The 17,531-nt window shown below is 31.9% G+C and overlaps 1 protein-coding gene across 1 annotated transcript in view; it reads left to right on the top strand.

Annotated features, from left to right (window-relative positions):
• LOC132947029 (homeobox protein SIX6-like) overlaps positions 1-2,788 on the top strand; it is a 41,988-nt gene extending 39,200 nt beyond the window's left edge. Inside the window, exon 2 of the mRNA XM_061017208.1 lies at positions 189-2,788. Coding sequence (XP_060873191.1) covers positions 189-471 — 283 coding nt within the window. The 3' untranslated portion in view covers positions 472-2,788. The remainder of the gene's footprint in view (positions 1-188) is intronic.
• Positions 2,789-17,531: the final 14,743 nt, after the last annotated feature.

Below are 17,531 nucleotides of genomic sequence, written 5' to 3'. Positions count from 1 at the left end.
CTAGTAAAATGTTATCCCCCTGCCACCACCATGATTCTGTAAGATCTCCGTCTACGCTCTAATATAATATTGTAATAGGTTTATTATAACAATAAATAAATAAAAAATACAATAAATGAATTGATATAACAATAACAACAGCAATAATAATCGGTTATTTGTTTTTTTTTTTTTTGTGCCTCTCGCAGGATGCAACAGCAGCAATTCGCCGCCCAGTTGGCGCATTCGGGCGGCCGGCACTTGAACCTCCGGCGGTCCATGTCACCGGGCGCGGTCAGCACCACCGGGTCCGAGTCGAGCATCAGCCTGGGCGCCCCGTCGCCCGGCCCGCCGTCCATGCCACCGCTGCCGCTCCAGTCGCTGCCGCCCCCGCCGCTCCAGCTGACCGGCGACCCGCCCCGCATCGGCCTCACCAACCCGTCGCCGTGCACGTTACCGCAACCGCTGGCGCTGCACAGACCGTTCACGTGATACAGCCCGCCTCACCCGCCGATCACCGCCGGCTGGTGACGCGCCTTCCACCGACGACGCGCACGGTTTGATTTGTTCATTTTTGGTCGTTTCGTTTTCTCTCTCACTGTTTAAAACAACAACGACGACAACAACAACAACAAAAATAATAATAATAATAATATCATATTCCGACGGCGTCGATCGTCATAATTCAAACTCGTAACAATATGATGAATCAGTCGAAACCTGCACAGATGTAATAACTAGACAGCCCGGCCGTATACGCGTGCGTGCACCCACATCGATTTCGTATTCGATTTCGATGTCATAGGCGGCACGTGGCTCTTATAATTGTCGGGGGGCAAAAATTAATCACAATTTACCGACCCATTTAAAAATCTTCTCACATTCAACTTATCTATACCATATTCCACCTAAATTTTTATCTGGGGGAGGCAACTGCTGACGTCCATTTGTTGTCTCATAGGCGCATTAAGTCTTATATATTCCACCCACCTATAAAATCCGGCGAAAGCGCACACAAGTTTATTACAAATAACGGTGAACTTCATCGTGAAAACATTATTTAGCTAATAATTTACTGTCAACTACCCACGACCGCCCATCCACCCCAATTCGCTAATAGGCGGCGCCGATCATCTCGTTTTCGCCAGTTATGAAGCACTTGGTCACTGTTTGCGAAATTGTATAGTACCTATTCTACTGTATTAGACCTATGTACTAGTTCGAACGTCAATAAGTGAACTAAACAATTATTTCACATAAACCATATTAGGATTTATGATTATAAAATATTTTTATTTCACTAATAAGTTCAATTAGATAAACATTAATTATATTTTGTGTGATTGCAAATCAATATGTTACACAATATATTAGCCTTGTGGATCATTGAACAGAAAAACTAAGTCATTCATTTTCGTATTTCGTTTTCTTATCACGCGAACTACTCTATTACTAGACATTGTGACATAATGCAAGCAAGTCGCTATAGCAGGGCGCAGACAATATCATTATTATTATACTAAGAAAAAATTCGGCTGTTTAGTTATAAATCTGTGATCGATACCATCGGTAGATGTGAATATTTCTGGTCGGAGATTGCCGAAAACCAAAAATTGAAAACATTTTAGCGGTACCCTTCCCCCCACCCTATTGGTACATGCATAATATTATTATACATTCATTATTATTATTATTATTATTATTATTATTATTATTATCACTATTATTATTATCATTATCATTATTAAATTATTATATAATATTATGTTGTAACGCGCTTGTACCGTATTTGTAAAAATAAAAACATTTTTGCCTATAATATTTATTCACAAACTATAATAGATTTACCATTGTAATTTTTTTGTCGGACGATCCGACCGATGATACGCGTCGGGCACGTATATAATTTAAATCTGTATAAATATACCTATAAACATCCTTCGAGTTTCGACTACTTATTCGTATTGTATATTTTAGAGTCTTTGTCTACAGTGCATATTATGTAAATAATGACTTCAATTCGAAACGATATAAATGTATAATTTTAGTGTGTAGAATTACCGAGAGACGTCGCACTTTAAATTATATTATATATACTTTGTACCGCGATCATAATATTATTATACAATATATTATTAAACACAGTAAACATGAATCACCCCGTATTTGAGCCCCCATAAGTATACATGTGTATATACCTTGTTAGGACGCCTATATATTGTACCTTTACATTATATATATATATATACGATTACTATAATATGTAGCTTATAGCATTTTGTAAATAGTAATTAATTTTAGTTCGTTTAAACGGTGCAATTAACATTATATAATTTACATAAATATATTGTACAAAAACTATTCTTTATATTATTATGATATTATATACATACACTTAGCAACTGATATAGGTATATACTGATATTTATATTATATATTATGTATTATAATAATATCTATCGTGTTATAATATAATATTATTACCTATGTCAATATATATATATATATATATATACATGTATATATTAATATGAGGCCGATGAGGCCTATATATATATATATATATATATATATATGAGAAGCATATGTAACTTTTTTTTTCGATGTGTTTAACGTAATAATCAAACTTATTATAATATAAAATAATTATAATGTAATAAGGCTCATATGGTTATTACAAATCATACGTAGTTTCATTTATTTGTGCTATTTCTCGATGATTTTGTGCGACGCATATATTATAGTAATAATATTATTGTATACATTTACTGCGACCACACTGCAACGGAGCTGTTTATTAAAACAAAACCGAAATATATATTATTATTAATTGTTTGTTAATTACGTTTTGATTTTTGATTTTTGTCTCTATTCCTCTCGCGCACTGCGCACCCACCGCACGCAGCGTTGCCGAGCTATCGCGTATATAGTCGAACATTGTGCTGCAGACGTTTTAATTGTTATTTGAACACACCACACAACAATAAAAATAATAATATTATAAACAGGGCGCGGAATTTCTTTTTTGCGTAAGTATATAATTTAACTGTCTCAATTCCGATACAAATTTAACGCGTTACATAAAACACGTAACATAAAACAAAACGGATTCATTATTAATAGTACATTTTTTTGGATATTTTGAAGTAAATAAATTGTCTTAAATATTTTACGGATTAGTCGGTACATAGGTATTTCGTTAAATATTTCGTATTTTTATATTTACCTATTCACAAGCATATATTTTGCAATAATCATTATTCTGTCGTAAATCGCAATGTATATATTATTACGACGGAGAATGTCGTGATAAATAATGGATAAAATGATTTTTGATTTTGCCATATCGTCTGCGGTATACGATCTATTACTCTAGCCACTATATAGGTGCTCCAGTTCATCAATTTTTTTATTCAGTACATTTCTTTTTTTTGTACGATTCGAGTTTTTTTTTTTTTTCAAATTAGTGTCGAATAAAAACTTTTAGTTAAATATTTCATTATTTTTAGTGAATATTTTGGCAAAAATTGCAACACAAAATATAACACATTTTTACTTTATTTTATTTCATAAAAATCCGCGTCCTAATTAGAAAACATATTATTTTCTTATGACAGATAAGTCGACGACCCGCGTGTGTTACAATATAATAATATATAGGTACTGGGTACGAATATTATCTATGTGTGGTCGTTCGGCGTGTAGCACTATAACGTACGAAACCGCACTGCACGCACGCGGGCACAATGCGTTTGTCTCGTGAGTGACACTCCCGGAGATAATTCATCGAATTCCTGGCGGATACGTGATTTATTTGAAAGCGAACGGATTACACTGGATGAATAATAATAATAATAATAGTATTGGATGCACACATATCACTCGTACATCTCATACACACGTATAATATGATATTACATTATTATATTATATACTATAGTGGCTTTATTTATTATTATTATTATTATTATTATTATTATAATCGTTCTTTTTTTCGGGATTTCTTGGCAACCTGTCAATTTAAGAAGCATTACAGTATTTAGGGACTATCTATATGTGGTCTTCTGCAGGTAGGAAAAACATGAAACCGACATGTACCTACGAGTATACTGTATATTATTATAGAGTTCACTGCGATGTAAAATAGTATTTATATTGTGATAGAATAACACCCGGACGGAAACAATACAGTAGGCAGGCACTTATGGTCAGAGTGCTGCTCACCGATTAAAATACCCACAATACATCATTGTTATCATATACTAAACTATTATAATATTATTGTAGGCATACCATAGGTACCATACAAGGTTATTCGTATAATCCACGAATCGCGTTTCCGATACGGTCAAAGTATAGTGTGTAGGAAATAAAAGGGATAATGTATTATATTAAATAATAATACGACAAAGGTCAAAGATGGTACAGCTTAATCGTTATCTGATAATATACGTTTATTATTATCGTAATAGTTTTCAGTGTGTAGGTACACCTACGCTATATGAGGTGCATATAAGAATCGGTTAATCAGTAATCACGTGCTGGTAAGTATAACAAGATGTGTTTTGATAAAATGGGCATCTGCACCTATTCGATTAATGCGAACAAATGGGATTAGTTAAATCGAGCATCAAATTAGTATTACGATTTATGGGTATTGGTGAAACTCGATTAGTGCGTAGGTACTTTAAAAATAATAGATACGAGTGCGATATGAATGTACCGCACTTTAAATATGTCTATCTCCTATTTATTTATTTATTAATTTTGTTTTTGTTAAGCTACCTTTGTCATTAGTTTTAAATTAGGTTACGTTATGAATAGTATATACACGAAAAAAAAATTAATTGTACAGCATAATATTAGGTATACATTATAATTTATATTAATTATATTTACAATTATGAATCGGTAATTCATATACCGGCAAGTATAATAAGTAATAACTAATAAGATAATTGAAGATAATATAGTTTAAGGTTATATTCTTCGATTTATTGCTTTACCTCGGGATTATGTATTATATTAAAATAAATACTTTTAAGAACTTCTTGATGTCAGCTATATACTTGTATAGCTTGCTTCAAAATGTATTACTATGCGATTCATATTTTATTGAATACCTATAATATAGCTAAATAAGTGTTAATGTGTTATAAATAAGAGTATATATCTTTAATAATTTCGGTTGTATTTGAACGTGATAAAGTAACCTGTTGAAACCGTTTTACATATAGGTAAGGTAGGTGCATACCTATAATATTTGTCTTATTAGATACAATTCGTACACTTTCGAATGAATTTTTGTTCCGACGTTGTTTACCGAATAGCTTACTTACGATTTCCGTGTTTGATAAATGATAAGTGATATACTGTACACAGTTTTCTACTAGGTATGCGTTAAATTGGTGTAAAAATAGAGCAGTTTTGTGGAGTGTACAGACAGCTGCTATACAGGGTGATTCATAAAGCGTAAAACACTCATTATCACAAAAAGTATTAATGTTTTTGAAAATATTTTTTTACATAGTTTCAAGTTGTTAAAAAAACTATGTTTTTATTAAAAAATTATATTTTTAAATATTTTTTATCTATTTTATTTTTTTACTTTTTTGAATGACTGCATAGAGTTTTAAATTCATATTCCAAAGCAGAATATTTTTCGAAGTATTTTGATTCATAAAAATCTAATTTAGGGCGAGTAGTTTATGAGGTATAAGCATTTAAAGTTTAGATGGGCGGAGTGGTATGGGGTTCCCCCGCAAATTTGTGTCCACTATTCCGCTTGTCTAAACCTTAAATACTTATAACTCATAAACTACTCGTCCTAAATTCGATATTTATGTATTAAAATACTTAGAAAAATATTCTGCTTTGGAAAATGAAATTAAAACTCTATGCTGTCATTCAAAAAAGTAAAAAACTTAAAAAATTATAAGGATAAAAATATTTAAAATATAATTTTTTAATAAAAATGTTGTTTTTTTAACAACATTAATACTTTTTGATACAATGAGTGTTTTACGCTTAATAAATCACCCTGTATAATATAATTTCTTCCATTCACCAATATAGCAATGATTATAATTTATAATAATATATTATTCAGAAATATTGTGATATGTGACTGCAGAGTTCCTATCGCTTTCCTAAATTTCTTCAAAAACTCTAAAAATACAATCTCACTGGAATAACTTTATGAAATCTAAAATAGTTAGGTACGTAACTTCTTACTACGTAATGTTAACGTTATACTATCGGAAGGTACCTAAACTTTTGTTTTTACGTCTAGAAAAAGATACGACGACAACGTCCTTTCACATTCTTCATAATAATATATAATATAGGTATATAACATGTACATTCCTGCAAATAAATATAAAAAATATCTTAATAAATTGTATACTGCCGCTTGGACAGAGTTATAGACTCTATAGTACGGGGGCGTGTTGTACGTCAAAAAAAAAAAAATAAAACAAAACGAGAGATGAATATAGAGAGACAGAGAGAGAGAGTGTGGTGTGGTATGACGAAAATAATATATATATATATATATAAATCGTGCAGTATATACGTATATAAAAAAAAAATGTATATATATATATAGCTAAGCGACGTCGTTTAATGGGCTTTTAACGGATTTCGTTTCGGGTCGACGTCGTTGTTATTTTTCCGATTTTTTTTCTCGTTCCCCGTTATTATTATTTCTATTTAATACGGATTAACCGCGTGTTAACGGCTGCTGCTGCCACCACATCCGCAACAGTCGCGCGCTCGGCACTTATTTAAAGGGCGAGCGTAATAATATTATAATACCGTCGGCGGCCGCTTATACATACATATTATACGATGTATATTGTGCGCATATACGTGCATAATATTGTGTATTATACGCAAGGTTGTCGGTGTGTTTATAATGCGTATACTGCACGCCTCATGCGCGCAAAAACAACAATCTATATGGAGGCACGGAGCTGTGGCGTTAAAAAATATTTCGACTGGAGGTGTAGTGAATCCATTATCGATACACTGCACTCGCAAGCACGTTGCATTACATGTAGGTTTATACAGCAGGGCCATTCACCAAGCGCGCTAGCCCCTTTTAATCCCGCTTGAATAATGCAGAGTTATTCCAAACCAGATTTTTTTTTAAATATATAGGTATACACTTTATATAGATCATATTTTTAAATTTTTGAGGAAGTGTCCCGTGGAAGCTTCGGAAAGGTGCAGCGGGTCGGACATTTCCGATTCGCCTCCCCTCGTACGTTCAACATTTATAGTTGTGGCACATCAGACACATGCTCATATGATATGAGAGCAGCACCTTATAGTTTTAATCAAGTATTGATGAGCGAGGCTCCAGGCATGTATCATGCTATATATATTATAAGATGCTGTAAATGTAGGTTATCTTGTAATTTTGTCAGGGAAGGAAAGGCCAATGCGATGTATAGATAAATATGTTTGTTTAAGCTGATATTTAAGTTTGGTCATTTGGTTGAGAGTTTGCAAGTTATATTATTTCTGTAATTCTGTCACTGGTAATGCGTGCAGGTCATCCGTTTCAATAACTCTTTTAATGCCTTGATATATAATTTAGTTGTGAGAGAAGAAAGGGGGGTATGAGAACTTCGGTGGATGAATGTGATATAGTTTGGTGATCTTGCTGCTATAGCTCATTCGTTGCCATATATATGTCTCGGTAGCCGGGAATCTACATAGGCATATTTTCCTGCCAAAATCAGAAATAATGTTTTAATTGGACATGTATACCTATATAGTTATACTTTCCATTGGACTGATATTGTGGACACATCACGGTCGTCTTATAGGTACTCTTGCACGAACTAGATAATATTATATTGCTGAGAAGCTATGTCTCTGTCAAACATAAATATCTTCAAAAACAGTCAAACCAATTTAAATATTCTAGATAACCTAAGCACGGAGTATTTTAGGGCTCTTACTAGGATTGTTGGCATTTGTTGTAATCAAAACAATAATAATCTAATTCTTAAAATCGGTTAAATTTCACATAACTTAATTTAATATTCCCATCTGTACCTACATTATATCTATTTATTACAATTATATGTTATAGAAACTATAGTTAGTTCTAACCCATTAAAGTAATCTATACCAAAGGTAAATCAAACATATAATATCTATATACTGTCATCGTGGCGTCCTGGCTTTAGAAAAAATAAAAAATATAATATAAAAATGATTTTTAAAATATTTACATCGACCTTTAAAATATGGCTCCGGGATTTACCGGAAACTCAAAAACGAAAATTACTCGGAACGATATTTCAAAAATACAGCCACACCCGGTTATAATGTGTACGTGATACAAATGTATATAGGAAGACTTGATATTCGACGGTTTTGTAGGTATACCTATAATATATAATATATACGAATATACAGTGCGCATAATATATAACGTCGAGTAGTCATCCCGTACTGGTTTATTATTACGTCATAATATTATTATATGCTGATAGAAGCTTATACATATATATATACGCACAAAAACATACGTATAAATACATAAACATACGCATATTATGTGCATTTACGGTTTACGCGGGTTGACGCGGCGGCGTACGTGTGAAATAAGAGCTGCAGCCGGCGCCAAATCCTGCAAAAGCTCACCCCTCCCCCCCCTATACCGGCCGTTTCGCGCGTCGTAGCTTTTAGTCGGCCGACCGCAAAAGCCTTTCGCGCCACCCTATCACCCCCTCGCCACACAAATACCACCCCCTCCGGTACCGTCGGCGGGCACTTTGCCACTATATATATATGCGTGTATACATAGTAGCTACTGTAGTTATATATATATATATATATATATATATGTAATATGTATATTTAAATAAATGTAGTACTGACGCGCGTGCGCACCAGTCGTGGTTTCGAAATCACTTAAAGGCCGCAACGAGTTACAGCATAGGTGGTGTGCGCAGCGTGTCTATGCCCCGCCGCCGCCGCTTTGTCACCGCACCTCCACGATGGCGGCGTTTGCGTGATTCGCGTGGAAGCGCAGTATATATTATACCGTCGCCCTCGCCGGATAATAATATAATGTAAGTACCTATATCATCGTTGTCAGTATGATAATATATTATACGCGTATACGATGTGTCATCATCATTTTTGAACAAACGACGTATAAAAGTGTGCGAATTTAATTTATAGATACAATATTCGATCCGAATGATCACTAAACTTACAGCAGCGATGACAACGCAAGTACACAACTTTGTTGGCATGATATTATGCTGTAGGGTGTCCACTGTCCATCTATTGTTTGTCCTCGTAAACTGCAGCCGTCCGCCAACCACTGCAGATAACATACCTATGTGTAATATGATAATAATATTATATACTCCTCAGTCCTCTCTTTATTAAACTTTCAAACGTTCTTATATGCACAACTATTTGAATGGATATAATTAATAATGGATATCAGTTATTTAACTTTCACAAAAAATATATCTACATGCATTAACCAATTGTTGTATTAGAAACCACGACCTTTTCTCGCTAAAACTTTTTAGATACCTACTATATATAAACTTATACGCAAATAAACCAATATTTTCAAGTACTATTTTTTTTTTTTTTTTTTTAAGCTCTGCGGAACGCAGGCGAACCAAAAGACCATGATACGTTTTAGTAATTTTTGAATATTATTATAATAAAGCCATAAATATTCTATATCATATTTCAATATTTTAATAAATATGTTATTAATTGATAGAAAATAAATCATTTGATAGTCAAAGGTAGAGATACCTATAATATATAGTGGTCTTTTGATTTTAAATACCACTAGAATATATATTGTATACGTACTTGGTATACTTATACAGTTATGCCATTATAACGATGTTACGAATAGCTGATACATTATAATGCTATGGTAATAATAATAATAATAGTATGCCTGTGATTTTCTAGTGTAGGATTTGTGCGACACTATACACGGACCAATGTAAATTGTATATGTATAAACTGGGTATGCGCTATTTTTCGTTAAATAATATATATTATTATATATATGCTCCTAATTTTGTGCAAATCACGTTTTTTTATTAGCCGATTTATACATTTCCGTGACGTACCTACTAGCGTCATTATGTTTATTACATTTTCAAAAAAAAAAAAAAAAAACACCAAATTTGTGCGTTGTACTTACTGCTTCATGTAAACGCGCACCTTCAACTTTCACAGCGAATTATTTTAATCCATGGCACGCATTTGATATTTTTCCGCTTGACAAATGAAAATGGTGGTGTATAATATTTAGGGTGACACACCAAGTATGCTCACGCTTTTTTTTATTTTTCAATAATAGAGTTATACAAAATCTGATTTTTGGAATATTGAAATATACCTATACTTAAAGGCCATAATTTCAATTTCTTGAGATTTTTTTAATAATTGAAGGGTCTCATTTGGAGATGGACATTTTAGTTTTTTAAAATGCAGAACTCCGCCTTACTATACTGTAAATAATTTAGCCGATAGTTTTTCTGAAAATGTCAATGTATCAAATTCAATAATTGAGTACCTGGTTTTTGAGTTATTTAACTTTGTGCACTAAGGATAATAGGTACATGATAATGGGTTTGGAAGAAATACGTGGGCTCTGATAATTTGAAAATATTAGTAATTCGTGTTCATATAATATTTATCGATGTATCAATATTTCTTATTTATAAAATTGGTCCAAGCATAATAAATACTAGTATGTTATACTATAGTAATTACATATTTTTGTGAAATTTTATGGGTACCTATGTTTTATGTTTGTAAGACAAAGACGACACAGCATGAGTGCCGTCTTCTCAACGCGTGTACTTCGCATTATAGTATATACCTACAAGGCTAGCTCAGTGCTCAGCTTTAAGGGAGCTTGCTGCAATAGTGTAAACTAATTAAATATAACCTTAAATGTATTATATCTTAATGTTGCAAATATATTATTATTATTGTTATTGTTATTGTGGAGCCACTACCACCTTTGTCTCTGGTACATCGGTAAAAACATATAATATATTATGTAACAAAAATAATATGACAAAGCAAAATAGTTAATAAATAACACCTTTTTAAATTTTTTTTTTATTTTTAGTGGTGTTATTTATATGATGCATTTTTATCATATTTTATCCATTCTTTAAAATACCAAGCACTGTTTTGGAACGATCTTTGGAACTGCAATTTGCATTTAAACCCGCGCCCTAATAATACAATTATTATAATATGCGGTTGATCGCTGTACATAAAAGTATGCTGGTGCTGCGGTGGTGGTGGCGGCAGCGGCGCGTCATGTCTACATAATTGAGGAGTAATCCCCCGACCTTTATAATATAAACGACAACGATTTCGCGATGAATTTAATTCGATTCGTATCTTTTCCGTTACTTTGTCACGCGGTGAATATAATTTTCCGAGAGATTTAACAACACAATCGATACATCCCCCTCTCCTACGTACGCATTCGGTATAAATATATTATTATATTATATTATACTCGTGTACATTTCCGGTCGCCATATAATCACTATAAATACATTATACCTATACACACGCATTGTAGAAATCATTTAAGTATAATGGACCCGGTTATAATAATATTATAATGGACAACATTTCAATCATAATATAATATGTATACCTACGGTAAAAGTGTAAAAACTCTCATTATACATTTATACATATACCTAATAACATACTATTACCACTATAGCCTGCAGACTGTAATATATAATTAAAGTAGCCGATATACCTATATTATTATAGTAGTGCATTAATGCTGGTGAGAGGGTCTTAATAATTCATCTATATTAATCTCCATCATTCCGCACATATTATGTTGGTTTCGTATGTCGAGACACGTGTTTTCAATTATATAAGTATATAGGTATGAACAGTGTATTAAGCACATATTGATATTTATATAGGTACGAATGTAGACCATAAGCAGATATCATGGGGGTGATTTCCGTTCCATAATAGCATTGTGTGTACATCCATGGACTATGTAAATAGTAACAGGCCACTTTACTTTAGATAACGTAAAACCCTTACCCCTCCCAAAAAAAAAAAAAAATTAAACCAAATATCTGCGCTTAATGCTTATGATGTAAACATTCTATATTATTATAGGTAGATATTATATAATAATAAGAATGATGATTGCTTCAACAGCGAATAATAATTATTTCAAATAGTATAAGGTAGGTATTAACTTTTCAAATTAACTTTTGATTTTAAAGTTTTATAAGCCGATTTATTATTGTATGCTTTCTCAGTTTCTGTTCCGATCTATCTTATATAGGTACTGGTTTCTGGAATGATGACAAAAGACGCTACACCTATAAATTACTTTCTACGCATGATTCGCGCGTCAAACTATGTTGTCGAAGAAGACCTGCAGTGGACGTACGAAAGAATAACTAGGTATATGAAATAAACGTTTAGATAAAAAATAAACACAAACATTCGAGCGGACCACTTGTGCATCAGCAAAACAAGGTCGACCTGAAGCTTGCAATCATCTACAGCTGCTGCTGGATATAGAAACTATATTTTGTCATAATATGTAAATAGGTAGGTGTACAATAGTCAATAGAGTATTATAGAGTACATACTATAAACATGTATAATATAGTCAGATGCATGCAAAAAATAATGATTATTATAAAATACTTGACTCATCGTATTAATAGTTTGGCGCCACGTCAGACATCGGACTGTATATTATGATATCGGCGCACCTATATAGTATAATGTCATAACCAAATAGTGATATTTTTTTCTACTACTTATCGCAGCTCGATATTCGTATAATCATTTACTGGTTTCATATACAAATTAATATAACTGCAACCAGAGAAAATATTCTATACCTAATATACTTATATTAGCATACCTATTTTATTGCATACAACATACATATGAACAACCAAATAAAACCAAATTCATATATTGTTATGTGTTTACAATACATACTATAATAGGTATCTACTATAATAAATTATAAATTATTATGTTGGTGAACCAATAGAGTGGTATATTTTCGCGACCCTGCAGTATTGGTATACACAATATTATAGCACGTAGGTAAAAATTATTTACGACCGTGTAATACGTCACTGGATATAATATAATAATATACCTATATAATTTATGATACAGTTACTTGTGTGGTTATATTTGATTTAAATTTTTTTTTTTATTTTTTTAATCATCAAGTATTTCAATTTATTAATAACTGTGCGTTTAGTTTTTTTTTCTTTTAAGAATTAAACAATATAATAGCAATAACAGATAACGAAGAAATGGAATGCATACAATGATAGTAAAAAAACCATACAATTGAGTACAATAAAACTGCAGTTGCAACAATTCGGTATTTAAAGCAGGCGATTCCCGTTTTTATCTCGGTATGACCGGTTTTGAACTCCAGACGGTATTTTTGGCTAACATCAGTAATAAATAATAATTATAATCAATAACAAAAAAAAAAATATCGTCCACTATTGTACACGTTTCAAGAGATATTTTGTTGTCCAGTCAAAATACAACCGTAAAAGTTAAAGATACAACCGTGAAAGTTATAATAATATGTAACACAGCGTGCGAGTATAATCCTCAGATTTGGTCGTAGTACAATGCCGCAATTATAATCTGAAGTCGTGCAAATATCATTGAGGCCTTTGCCCCGTCGACATAAGCGTAATTAATAAGTTGTGGGTTTAGCCCCTATGATTGAAAATAAGCTCCTCGCCAAATGCTAGTTTACATCATCAATAGGTATTAGGTATACCATCCAGTTTTCCATTTGATCGTATGCCCATACAATTATAGACAATTACCAAGATAGGTACATAAAACTTTCAAGTATCGGGAAACCACGATATTTTCTGTTGGTCAGTCAAGATGAAAAACAGTAGATAGTGACCACCAACCGTTTTTCATTCGCGTCCACCGTGCGCCCGTTTGAGTGCAACAACTTATTGACGAAACGAGTCTTGTGCGTTTATGAATCTCAACGATGACGACGTCCCAAATCATTCGTCCGGTGGGGTAAATATAATATGGTAAAAATAGCATAATTATTACAAGGCTTGCGATAACGTGCAGTTCTACGCAAAATGTACCTATGTAGTTCTAAATTTTATAACGTGCAGTTGTCATGTACATTTTGTGCTGTATTTAAAAAAATAAAATAAAAAAATATGTCATGTTATATTTAATTTTAACCGTTAATATTATTAACTGCTGACCGATATATTATTAATATTAAAACACACACATAATTGTAAGGCCTATATGCCCAACACACACAATGTATTAGTAAGTTAGTTCGCTGTGCACCTTAGACCTCAATACACACTACGATTACCGGACTCTGTATGACTACAAACTTATGGATAATCTTGTATTACATTTTAAAATTTTAGATTTAAAAAGAAACATTTTTATGAATTCTGAACTCAAAATAATTTACAAATTTTTGTGATTTTTCCGTATTTTGTCAATATTTGAACTTTAAATGCTTATAAATAAAAACTGTGACTAAGGATTTTTAATTTTTTTCATCTGCCTTTGAAACAATAACCTAGGAGCCTTCAATTAAATTTTCAAGTTTTTTACCTAACAAAATGTAAACAAAATTTTATTGATATTTATAGAAAAAAAAACTAAAAAAATTGAAAACTGACAATGTCCGTAAACAGCTCAAAAAGAGTCAAAATATTTTCAAAATGTTATGGTGTATAGAAAATGCTAATATAAACATTCAGTCAAAATTGCATGTCCCTACAGTCATTTGTTTTAGAGTTACACCAAACACCTGCAAAATCGATTTTCTCGAAAACAGATTTTGCGTAAAAATTCCCGTTTTTCCTTAATTTTTCTTTTGTTCTTCACGTCGCTTTTGAAAACTACTGGGAAATTTTTACTTTTGACCCCCCAAAGTACCAACTAGATTCACTTTCCTATCAGAAAAGTTACTATTGAAGAAAATCCAAGCAATTTTACTATCCTAAAAAAGGTGATGACAGACAGAAAAAAAATTAAAAAATTAAAAAAAAAAAAGTAAAAAAAAAAAAAACACTCATTATTGTAAAATCAATACATTCATCGATTCGCTCAGAATATAAAATGTGGGAAAGTCAAATTCAAGTACACTTGACGATAAATTCAAATCTGTTTTCAGGATTCTTATCGCTTCATTAGATCAATTGGTATGTTTGGCAAAACACACGTCCAAAATACTATGTCACGTGTGTTTTAGATAAAAACAGAAAATCACGGTATCGAATCCCCTTAACAACAATTGAATAATGCATATTTTACTCTGCTGTTTTAAAAATTAGAGTGAATTGACCCATGGTAGAATTTAAAGGTAAGTTATTATCTAGGGCATCTCGGAGGATTTTATTGATATTATTATTTTTAAGTAAGTTATGATCATTTTAAAATGTACAACAAATGCACATGTGCAGTTTCAAAAAGGGCATAAATTGCTTCTTAGTAAAAATATAAATAAAAGCCTCCGAGATGCCCTAGATAGTAATGTTACCTTTCAAACTCATTCTAATTTTAGATTTATAGAGTCAAATGTATTTATTACTATGAACGTAAAATTTGACATATTGTACTTTTGTAAGACGGAGACGGGTGTGTCCTCCTAAGTGATTATTATTATTGTTTTGTTATGAATATCGATAAAATATTATATATTAGATGTTATGGAACCAATATACAACAATCATTTAAAATAGTTTAAAATAATTATATTAGACATATTTTGGGCTGCAGGATACCACACTTTTTTTAATCATAATATGATTAAATTGTACGTAGGTATTTGAATAATTATTCTTGCTGTATATAATTGTTACATTAGTAACTACTACCTACTCATCTTTATAAATGCAATTATTGACGAAATTGATTGTAATTATGACAAATATAATTAACAGCATAATATATGATTCATTGTTTTTCATGCATTCTTACGACGTTTCACTCTTGATTACTTAAGGTAACTATACCATTTTTTCTTACAAATATTAACACGGTCAATTGCCTCATTAGAATTTATTTTTGAAAAAAGTTCAATAAAAATAGAATACAATCACAAAAACAATGTTAAATTTAATATAAAACAATATTCTTTGTATATCCATATCTGTATGTGACTAAACTACTTTAAACTGTATACATTTGAGATCGACTAGTGCGGTGAAATCTGAAAAAATCCATTTATTAATTTGAACTATATAGTAAAATATGCAGTCCTTCAATTTTAAAAGTGGCAATGTACGGATAGTATAGCGAGCGAATAGCAACCGGCAAATATTTCACTGGCGCTAAATAAACAGGATGTTCGGTCCTAAAATGTCTTTAACGCAGTATAACATTATACCGACACTCAACAACATATTATACATATAGACACGTTATAATATTATTACACAGTGGTGCGTGTGTCACACCGTCACTATTATAGAACACAGCGAATCGTGTTTTTTTTTTCAGTGCGTATAAATCGCGTACAATGTTTGGGTTCGACAAATCCGTTCGATACGGTTGATATATAATATTGTTTTTCGTGTGTCGGACGTCGGTCTTCTAGACGGCGGCCGTAATTCGAACGGACATTATATTTGCATCGCACACTCGACTCGTTTGATATTTTATTCGCAGCAATATACGCAGCATGTGCGAGGTATACGCGCGCCAAGACGAGTATTTTTGTGCAGATAATCGTTTGGCTTCGTTCACGGCGAATCGATTTTTGCGGTAGAAGACTGCGAATTATTGTTATATTATTATTATATACACACTCACACACACACATATGTATATATATAATATATATACAATATAGTAACAAGCCAACAAGGCGATAAGACTTTGGCTGAGATTATTTTCATCCAGCGCAGCATATAAATGTTTGTACCTACATCTATATATAATAGGTAGGTATATATAGATAATAATATTATATACATGACTTAAAAATAATATTGATGATTCCTTTTCATTCAGCCGTCGAATTAATTTTGAAATAAAAAAATCATAATTATGATGTCCGCAATAATGATCTTTTTTACATTCCACGACTTGCAAAAAAATATATGTTATGCTAACCTATAAATATTTTGGTGTCTGTTGTATTACATTAAATAACATATTATATCTGTATACCTAATATAATAGATATTAGATTTCGTCATAAATGTCACATTGCTGCAGTTTGAATTAAAAAACATTACAAGAACATACTGAGGGTGCAAAAGAAAGTGGGGATTCTAGTAATGGGGGTTAGCCAGTAAATCTGCATTGTTAATTTATAAATAAGTGTAACTCTAAAATAAATATCTATATTCTCTAAGAATTATATTTGCTACAATATATTTTTATACATCTATCACGCACTTATATACTCGAAAAATGCAGTATAAAACGAGATAAAAAAACTTTATAAATGCATTAAAATGTCAGCCAGTTTGATGCAC

Source organism: Metopolophium dirhodum, chromosome 6 (genome assembly GCF_019925205.1).
Source record: "Metopolophium dirhodum isolate CAU chromosome 6, ASM1992520v1, whole genome shotgun sequence".
Taxonomy (NCBI): domain Eukaryota; kingdom Metazoa; phylum Arthropoda; class Insecta; order Hemiptera; family Aphididae; genus Metopolophium; species Metopolophium dirhodum.
This window is presented reverse-complemented; position numbering and strand designations above follow the sequence as displayed.